At 32.3% G+C, this 10494-nt stretch overlaps 1 protein-coding gene across 2 annotated transcripts; it reads right to left on the reverse strand.

Moving 5' to 3' along the window:
* Nucleotides 1–4160: 4160 nt before the first annotated feature.
* LOC127172796 (uncharacterized) lies at nt 4161–10431 on the reverse strand. Of its 2 annotated transcripts, none has more exons than XM_051122199.1 (4): nt 10149–10431; nt 9896–10010; nt 7295–7529; nt 4161–5170 (listed from the first exon to the last, which is right to left on the reverse strand). In XM_051122199.1, exons 3-4 carry the CDS (start codon nt 7464–7466, stop codon nt 4185–4187), a joined length of 1158 nt encoding a protein of 385 aa, XP_050978156.1. In that variant the 5' UTR covers nt 7467–7529; nt 9896–10010; nt 10149–10431; the 3' UTR covers nt 4161–4184. The 2 variants fall into 2 exon arrangements, with proteins under 2 accessions (XP_050978156.1, XP_050978157.1); XM_051122200.1 differs by having other exon boundaries at nt 10101–10431.
* Between the last annotated feature and the right edge of the window lie 63 nt (nt 10432–10494).

The raw sequence follows: 10494 nt of genomic DNA on the forward strand, positions 1-10494 counted from the left end.
TTTAAATGATAAAAGCACAGTATATAAAAAAGAAAAATATTTAAAATAAATATTTAAAATTGTAAAATATTAATAAATACTATAGTAAATAATCCTGAAATATTACTGTTAAATATAAAATATTAAAAGAAAACTTCAAACAAAAAAAAAAAAGAAAATGTTTTCTTGGCAACTAACTGAAATAAAATTTAAAACGTAAACGTTAGAGTATTAAAAGTACATAAACTGAAAACAAAAATTATAAAAGCACAATTAAAACTTAAACTAAAAATGAAAACTAGAAATATAAAACTAAAAGCAAATTTTAAACTATTAATAAATACTAGAATAAATACTAAAATAACACTTTTAAATATATAATAAAATACAATATTAGATGAAAACTTTAAACCAAAAAAACAAATATACATTATCTTGGCAACTACCTTAAATGAAATTTAAAAATAATAGTTGAAGTATTAAAATTACTTAAACTAAAATAAAAATAAGATTAACAAAAAGGTTAAAAGTGCATAGTTAAAACTTAAACTAAAATTAAAATGAAAATTGGAAATATAAAACTAAAAGCAAATTTTAAAATATTAATAAAAACTAAAATAAATATTACAAAAAAATCACTGTTAAATATAAATTAATTTAATTTATTTTGAAAATATACAAATAAATGCAAATTTTTAAAATATTAATAAATACTATAATTATAAAATATAATATATTAGATAATAACTTTAATAATGTTTTCTTTGCAACTAACTGAAATAAAATGTAAAAATAATAGTTCAAGTATTAAAATTATTTAAACTAAAATAAAAATAAGAAATATTTAAAAAGTGCATAGTTAAAACTTAAACTAAAATTAAAATGAAAACTGAAAACTGAAAAATAAAACTAAATGCAAATTTTGAAATATTTTTAATACTATAATAATACTAAAAACACTTAAATATAAAATAATAAAATATAATATTAAGTGAAAACTTTAAACTAAAAACCAATAAAAACTAAAATAAAATAAAATTGGAGTATTAAAATGACTTAAACTGAGAAATCAGATTTTTTTTAAATTATAAAAGCATAGTTGCTTGAGAAATGGAAATAAAAAAATAAATGCAAATGTTAAAATATTAATAAATACTAAAATAAATAATACAATAATATCACTGTTAAATATAAAATATAATATTAGATAAACTTCAAACTAATAACAAATTTTTTTTTATTTTTTTTATTTTGAAAATATAAAAATAACTATCTAATAATGTTTCTTTGCAACTAACTGAAATAAAATGTAAAAATAATAGTTGAAGTATTAAAATTATTTAAACTGAAATAAAAATAAGAAATATTTAAAAAGTGCATAGTTAAAACTTAAACTAAAATTAAAATGAAACCTGAAAATATAAAACTAAATGCAAATTTTGGAATATTTTAAATACTATAATAATTAATACTAAAAACACTTAAATATAAAGTAATAAAATATAATATTAGATGACCTAAAAACCAATTAAAAACTGAAAAAAAAAAAAAAAAATTGAGTATTAAAATGACTTAAACTGAGAAATTAGAATTTTTTTTATTATAAAAGCACAGTTGCTTGAAAAATGGAAATCCAAAAATAAATGCAAATGTGAAAATATTAATAAATACTAAAATAAATAATACAAAAATATCAGTTAAATATAAAACAATAAATTATAATAGATGAAAACTTCATATATTAAATGCACTGAAATTACTAAAACTTAAACTGAAATAAAACAGAAATATTCAAAAAAGACAAGCATTTAGTTAAAAGCTAAACTAAAATTAAAATAAAAACTGAAAATATAAAAATAAAATCTAATTTAAAATGCTGTAATAATACTAAAACAACACTCTTGCATACTAATTTAGTTTCGATAGTGTTCAGCTAATTTGCATACTCATCAGAGTTGTTTTCTCTTTACAGAGATTCACCTGCCTGTCACGTGTGCATGTGTCTGTGCAGGTCTCAGTTCTTTGGTAGGATGCATTTATGGGCTGTCAGTTGTAGCGTTTGCCCTGTGGTGCTTTTCCAAAGAGCTGAACTAAAAAGGAAGATAGGCCGAGTATCAAAGGCTTCTTCAGTTTCAGCGTACGGTTTCACACGTAGATTTTTCTCAAGACAGAGCAGGGAGACCTCTGGTGTTGAAAGGTATACTTTAAGGTATTCTTGTAACCCCATCCAAAAGGTTTATTTTCCCCTTCAACTTCATGATTGCTCTTATTTTACTTGTTGGATCATGAATGTGTGTCATTTCACAACTGATTCCAAGTGTGCGAGAAGCTTCAGAGTTTGATGAATGTGCTCATGACAAATAGCCAATGCCTTCAAGCACTTCTGTACGCATAAATACTTTATTGCACATCTTTATTTTTTATGTTAACTCTAAATGCCACTGCTCATATGTCACTATTGTTCTGTGAAGCACGGCATCCCTCGGGCCCTGTTCCTCTTTTAGGGAATCGTAAACTGGTTTTGGGTTTAAAAATAACGCAACAATCTCGCATGAAACCAGCTGGTGCTCTCAAACCGGACAGATTATTTACTTTGCGAGGGAAATGCACCTCATAAACTCATGAATTCTTAACATCTGTTTTGGCAGCCTTAATTTGTCTTCCTCTGTCAGATTTTGCACGCGTAGACGATCCATCAAATGTGTTTGTCTTTCATTGCACAGACACTGATGAATCGGCCATCTCCTTTTGTGGTTTTCACCTTTACAAACCACCTCAGTCAGAGGTAACTCAGTTTATGCATTTGTAGTCAAGTTTTTTTCCATTTGTTTTTTGTTTTTTTTGTTTGTTTGTTTTTCCTCAGGGTCATTTGACATGACGTGGTGTTATAAATGTCATGTCAGCTTGTCAGTGTTGAATTTCAGGAACTTCATGCTAATAGAGATGTGTATAAATGTGCTCTGTTTACGTTAAAATATATATTTTTAATATTTAGAAAGCTAATAAAAAATAAATATATTACTTGTAATATTTAATATATACATACATTTATTAAATGTTAATGTATTAATAGTAATGAATTTCAAATTGTTTTATATATATATATATATATATATATATATATGTATATATATATATATGTATATGTAGAACAATATATATTATTTCAATAATTAATAATTCATAGCAATGGTTAAAAGTTAAAACTTCAAAAAAAGTAAATATATATTAAAAGTTCTATAAAATATATATATTTGAATAATTAAAAGTTAAATTAAAAGTAATAATTATTTTAAGTAATTAACTGAAAGGTAATAATAGTAATACAATTAATAATTATAATTAAAAATAGTAATATATAATAAAATAAAATAGTAAATGATAATGAAAATAATAATAAAAGAAAAGAAATATATGTGTGTTATATTAAATAATTATGCATGTATGTATATATTTCAATAGGAATTGCAATAAATGTAATTAAAATTAATTATAATTATATATAAATTCTTCATAGTAATAGTTAAAAGTTAAATGAAAAGTTTAAAAAATTATATATAGTTAGAAGTATTTACTTATATATATTTAAAGGTTCATTGTGTATATATATATTAAATTCTTAACAATCTTATATACATTATTTCATTAATAATTAATAGTAATAGTTAAAAGTAAAATGTAAAGTTAAATAAAAAGAGATATTTTACAAAATTATATATATGTGTGTGCTATAGTTTGTAGCACAGTAGAAGTACAAGTTTAATGTTATGAAAAATGCACAAAAATGCTCAGATTTTATATGAAATGCATATTTTCCAAAAACAAAAAAGTATTTACCCAAAAAAAAAAATCAAATGCATAAATCTAAAATTATGTTCTAAATTTGAGGTTGATATCTTGATTAAAAAAAAAAAAAAAAAGCTTTCATTAAGATTTTGTTTTAGTTCTCCATTCGTTTCCAGTGATTTTAGTTGTTTTGACTGCAAACAGTCATATTGTGACTATTTTTTTCAGCACCATTTAACCTTTTTTTTTTTTTCTTTTTTAAATAAAATTCACATAGCAAGTGTCAAAATCTTTACCAAGTTCAGTACTATTCAGCTCAAGCGGGGAAAAAAAAAAAAATCAGTCAAAATTTTCCAAAGAGAACATGAGGGTTAAATATATACATTTTTATTTATTTATACACACGCATGTATCTGCGCTTACAAATCTGGCGCTCTGTTGGCTGAAAGAGATAAGAGTTTCAAGCTATACGCCACCAAATTCTCCAGGTTAAAGATTAAGAGAATATTACTACTGACGACTGTGGGAAAAACACAGACCATAACCACGCATACCAACCCTGTGAAGATTTCTCGCCCCCAGCAGGGACTTTCCCTTTTGGGAAACCGACAGCGTCTGCTTTGAGACTTTAGGTCTGTCCTGTTAAAAACACGTTGCCCTGTTTTGACCTCCACTAACGTGACATCCAGAAGAAGATCAATTTTGGACTGTGCAAATGTTGCATGGCTGAATGATTGCTTTTGTTTCTCGATATTATCTGCCAAACCGGTTTGTTGAGCGCACAGGACACCACCATTCCCAGGACAGAGCCATCGTGGCTCATCGTACACAAACCCAGCCATGTGAACGTCACAGCTGTCTGGTGTTTTTTCTGAGTCAACCAGAGTTGATGACATATGCATTAGCCCGGGGACAATCTGTGTGTTTTCAAATGAGTCAGATTGTCTTCGGGACGCCTTCGTCCTGAATAGCCCTAGGCTCCCTGTCAAGCTCAACAGGACCACCATAGCAGGAAGAACCAAGGAAAACTCATCAGCGTGAGGAAGGCAGGCGAGAAGATGGCCACCTTTTTCCCGACAGGTTTCCACTGCGATGTGCTCCAGCGTCCAGTCGTGGCTGCTGTAGATCCCGCTCAAGCTCCATGCTAGAAGACATCCGAAATAGCCAATTGAACTAGAAAGGGATTCGCTCGCATCTTGTTCTCTTGCATCTCGTCTCTTTGTTTGTCCGTCTTGAGAATGCAGGAGATCAACCAACAACTCCACAGCAATCAAAGGCGGCATCAGCAGCAACACAACTCCATAGGCCTGGCAAAGGAAAAGCAGGAATCGAAGGGCGATGACGTCCGAAGACACATAAAAAGGCGTCAGCCAGGACTCCATGAACCAGAGGTAGAGAAGAAACACTGGAGGAACAAAAAAAGAGGGAGAAGTTTGCTGTTACTTTACTCACCCTGAGGCCATCCAAGATGTATTTGAGTTGTTTTTTTTCTTGAATAGAACAGTAAAGATGATTTTTAGATTAAAACTTGGTGATTCATAAAATGCAAGTCAGCGGCTGCCTATTTTTTGGGAATAAAAAAAGCGTAACAAGGAACAGAAAATTAACACCCGTGGCTCCTGATGATATATTGAGGTCTTGTGAAGCGAAATGATCAGTCTGTGCAAGAACCTGATTATTTACAACATTGTTATCTGTAATCCAAAGCCTCAGGAAAATGGGGAAATCTGATTCTTTTGGACTGGTTCAGTTTATTAAAGCACCCAATAATGATGTGAAATGTCTTTATCAGCTCACATTTTTACATAATGAGAAAAATGTTAATTTCGTCCCTTCATTCAAGTGCTTGGTTCACACATATGCACATCACCTGCGCATCAGCCTTCAGACCCGAGTCAAAACTGTTTCCTCAGTTCAGTGTCTGTTGGAGAAACTGGAGTGCTGAATCCGTTCATTCATCACAAGGTCAGATATGCTGGTATTTTGGCTCATTTTGAGTCAGAGTGACTGTCAGGTGTCCAAAAGTGAGTTTAGATTAAGTATCTTGTAGATATGTATTGATCAATTCAGTCTGATTTGGTGAACTGGTTAATCTAGTTCCACAAAAAAATGATTCATTCACGAAACGGACCACTTACCTCAGGCTCTGGATTACAGGTAATGATGTTGCAAAAACTCTTCAGAATCTTGCACAAACTGATTGTTTCACCTCACAAGACCTCAATATATCGTGAACTGATTCATGGAGCTCACTTAAAAAGAACCGGTTCAAAAGAATGATTCGTTCACCAACCGGACATCACTCCAGACCGTTCACCTAAAGCTTTGGATTACAGGTAATAATGTTGTAAATACTGTTCAGTTTCTTGCACAAACTGATTGTTTCACTTCATAATACCTTATTATATCGTCAGGAGCCATGGGTATTCATTTTAAGTTTTAGATGATTCAGTCCGATTTGGTGAACTGATTCATCTAGTTCACTAAAAAGAACCGGTTCAAAAAAATTTGCTCACAAAACGGATCGCTTGCCTGAGGCTCTGGATTACAGGTAAAAATGTTGCAAATACTGTTCAGTTTCTTGCACAGACTGATCGTTTAACTTCATAAGACCTCAATATATTGTCAGGAGGCATGGGTATTCATTTTGTGTTTCAGACGATTCAGTGCAATTTGGTGAACTGATTCATCTAGTACACTAAAAAGAACCGGTTCAAAAAAATGATTCGTTCGCCAACTGGACATCACTCCAGACCGTTCACCTGAGCCTTTGGATTGCAGGTAATAATATTGTAAATACTGTTCAGTTTCATGCACAGCTCATTTCACGTCATAAGACCTCAATCTGTCGTCAGGAGCCATGGGTATTCATTTTGAGTTTTAGATTATTCAGTCCGATTTGGTGAACTGATTCATCTAGTTCGCTAAAAAAAGGTTTCAAAAAAATGATTTGTTCATGAAACGGATCGCTTGCCTGAGGCTCTGGATTACAGGAAATAATGTTGCAAATACTGTTCAGTTTCACTTTAGCTCCTGACGACCTAAATATATCGTCAGGAGCCATGGGTGTATAAGGTTTGTGTTTTAGACGATTCAGTCCAATTTGATGAACCGATTCATGTAGCTCACTTAAAAAAAAGAACTGGTTCAAAGGAATGATTCGTTCACCATCCGGACATCACTCCAGACCGTTCACCTAAAGCTTTGGATTACAGGTAATAATGTTATAAATACTGTTCAGTTTCTTGCACAGACTGACTGTTTCACTTCATAAGACCTCAATATATCGTCAGGAGCCACGGGTATTCATTTTGTGAAATGCTTTTAATTCTCAGTAATGAGAAGCCGCTGACTTGTATTTTATGAATCTGATTTGCGTTTTCTTTACTGTTCTACTGAAGAAGGAAGTCACCAACATCTTCGATGGCCTGACAGTGAGTAAATTAGTACATTTCCATTTTTGGTTGAACTATCACTTCAAACTGGTTAATTAGGTAGAAAATGTTGATAAGTTTGTGGTTGTGCTTACAGGTGACCGCAAGGTCTGTAAATAACAGCAGGCAGCTACAGCACAGACTGACTGCAGTGATGGTGTGCGTGACTACAGATGAACACAGCACCACACTGCTCATCAGTTTGCACACACACAGACGGAGCACAACTTCCAAAACACCCTCCATCTTCACACTTAGAAGAGACATTAAAAATACAGTGTCACTTGATGTTTCATTTAAGAGTTGTAGTGCACCATCGCTGCTGGGAACCTGATGGATAAAAGCAAAAGATGTGAAAATCAGATGGTGTAGGACTATGTTCCAACCCTCACGATTTTTAAAGCCAATATGAAATCAAAATTCACCCTATTTATTTTCTTAAAACACGTTCCTGGTCTTATTGATTCATAAGTCCACTTCTACACTCTAAAAATGCTGGCTTCTTTTTCAACCCAAATGCTGGGTTCGGCCTCTTGGGTCATTTTATTGAGTTGTTTTTAATATTTTACCTAGGTACTGGATAGTTTTTCTGCACTCTAAGAAAATGCTGGGTTTTTTTTTTTAAACCCAAATGCTGGGTTCAGCTTGTTGGGCCATTTTATTGAGTTGTTTTTAATATTTTACCCAGGTGCTGGGTAGTTTTTCTGCACTCTAAGAAAATGCTGGGTTATTTTTTTTAAACCCAAATGCTGGGTTCAGCTTGTTGGGCCATTTTTTGGGGTTATTTTTAATATTTTTTACCCAGGTGCTGGGTACTTTTTCTGCACTCTATAAATGCTGGGTAATTTTTTAACCCAAATGCTGAGTTCAGCTTGTTGGGCTATTTTTGATATTTTTACCCAGGTGCTGGGTAGTTTGTCTGCACTCTTAAAAAAAAAAAAAAAAAAAAAAAAAAAAAAAAAAAAGCTGGGTATTTTTTTTTTTTTACCCAAATGCTGGGTTCAGTTTTTGGGACATTTTATTGGGTTGCTTTTAATATTTTTTTAACCAGGTGCTGGGTAGTTTTTCTGCACTCCAAAAATGCTGGGTTAATTTTTTGTTAAACCCAAATGCTGGGTCCAGCTTGTTGGGTCATTTTATTGTGTTGTTTTTAAAATTTTTACCCAGGTGCTGGGTATTATTTCTGCACTCTAAAACGTGCTGGGTTAATTTTTTAAAACCCAGATGCTGGGTTCAGCTTGTTGGGTCATTTTATTGGGTTGTTTTTAATATTTTTACCCAGGTGCTGGGTAGTTTTTCTGCACTCTAAAAAAAAAATGCTGGGTTATTTTTTTTTATTATTATTTATTTATTTATTTTTACCAAAATTGTATTAATTTTTTACCCAAATTGTAGTCATTTTATTGGGTTTTTTTTTTTTTTTTCCCCAGGTGCTGAGTAGTTTGTCTGCACTCTGAAAAATGCTGGGTTATTTTTTTCAACCCAGGTGCTCAGTAGTTTTTGTTTAACTAAGCTGCTGGGCCATTTTTAATGCCGGGTCTTTTTTTTTTTTAACCCAAATGCTGGGATCAGCTTACTGGGTCATTTTATTGGGTTGTTTTTAATATTTTACCCAGGTGCTGGGTAGTTTTTCTGCACTCTAAAAATACTGGGTTATGTTTTTTTTACCCAAATGCTGTAAACTATGCTGTATTCATCCAAATAAATTCACTTTATCTTATTTTTTGTCCAAGGGTGTTATTGCTTAATAATACACATTCATCTTTTGATTATTGCTGTTGCCTCTATAATTCGGAGTGATTTTTAAGCCAGCAATATAACAATTTTTATGCAACAATTGACTTAAATAAAACAACCCAGCAAGATGGGTAAAAACATTTAACTCAACCAGCTGGGTCAAAATAACCCAGCATGTGTTCTGTCCAATATTTACCCAGTGCTGGGTTGCCAAATAACCCAAGTTGGGTTGTTTTTAACCCAGCATTTTTTAAAGTGTATAATGTCTTCCCATTTTGGCTGATGTCACCAAGGCCGCCAACAATTTTGAATTCGAGCGCCCATTTTTCACGATCCCATCAGTTTCCATTTGCTAAACTCAAAACCTGCCTTTATTTGTTTATATACAAAAATAACTTTCTAGTCAAAGTATTATGAATTGCCAAGTGTAAACTTATCAATGCTGATGTTCAAGAAACTCATACTAATGAAGGTATAAAAAGACAGATGGACAGATTCCACTTTAAAATACAACATCTGACAGCATGTATATGTATATAGGGACTATTTGATTAAACATATTGATTATAATATAAAATACTGATTAATTTACTAAATAACAAAAACTCAAATGCAGACTATGGTGTCTAAACGGCTAAGGTGTCTGCTGACCTAAAACGTTCAGCACTTCTATTGTTTTTACACCACTGTTGTCAATTTGTTGATTGTATCATGTCTCACGCCTTTTGTATTTGTTATGAGTTTTCTGATTTGTTTTGCACTGAGCAGTTTGAATTAGTTATTTTTGGTTTAAACCCAAGAGACACAATTTATTTCTGCCTTAGGTAATGATAATAAAAAAACACACACACACACACACATATATATATATATATATATATATATATATCAGCAATTGCATTTGGTTATTTACACAGCCATGTCATAATTATAGGGCCAGTACAACCTGATTGACTCACCAGAAACTAGAGAAGACAGGATGTGGCCTCAGACATCTAAAGAGCTTCCAGTGATGCAAGGGCTGCAGGTCCACAGACAGAAGCCGGGTGAACATGAGGAGAGACTGAACCCTACCTGAACACACCAGCAGTCAGTCAGCCAGTCAGCGTCTGTTCACTCTTGAGTTTTCAAAGTAGCCTATGTGTTGTATGCATATCTCCTCACCCTCCCCCAGTGGGACGTGTCTAAACATTGTCTTTTTTTTAGTGTTACCTAAACTCCAAGCACGTGTCTGGGTAGAGGGAGTGTCAGTGTTTGACTAGACAGATCTCTCACAGACAAACCAGTCCATCTGCTTCCTGCACGACCACAAGTGTTCAGATATGCGCATGCGACTTCCTAATGTCGTTCTCGAATGGCTCTCAGCACGCTTCAGTGAGCTTTGTTTGACTGACAGAGTGGCAAACTCTTGAGTGCTACTGCACAAACAGCGAAGGATGTTTGTAGATCCGTGCATTCGTTTTATATCCTGAAACAGACTGAAGAGAACCGGGCGCGTGCTGCCATCTACTGTTCATGTGAGAGAATGCAAAACAAAAAGATGTCTAACAAAAAATAC

Source organism: Labeo rohita, chromosome 11 (genome assembly GCF_022985175.1).
Source record: "Labeo rohita strain BAU-BD-2019 chromosome 11, IGBB_LRoh.1.0, whole genome shotgun sequence".
NCBI lineage: Eukaryota > Metazoa > Chordata > Actinopteri > Cypriniformes > Cyprinidae > Labeo > Labeo rohita.

What these genes read in the sequence shown, in the direction of transcription:
- LOC127172796 (XM_051122199.1), bottom strand. Translation starts at nt 7,466, where the DNA reads ATGTCTCTTCTAAGTGTGAAGATGGAGGGTGTTTTGGAAGTTGTGCTC. An exon ending in TACAGACCTTGCGGTCACCT is followed by an intron (nt 5,171 to 7,294) that starts GTAAGCACAACC and finishes TTGTTCCTCCAG; the next exon opens with TGTTTCTTCTCTACCTCTGG.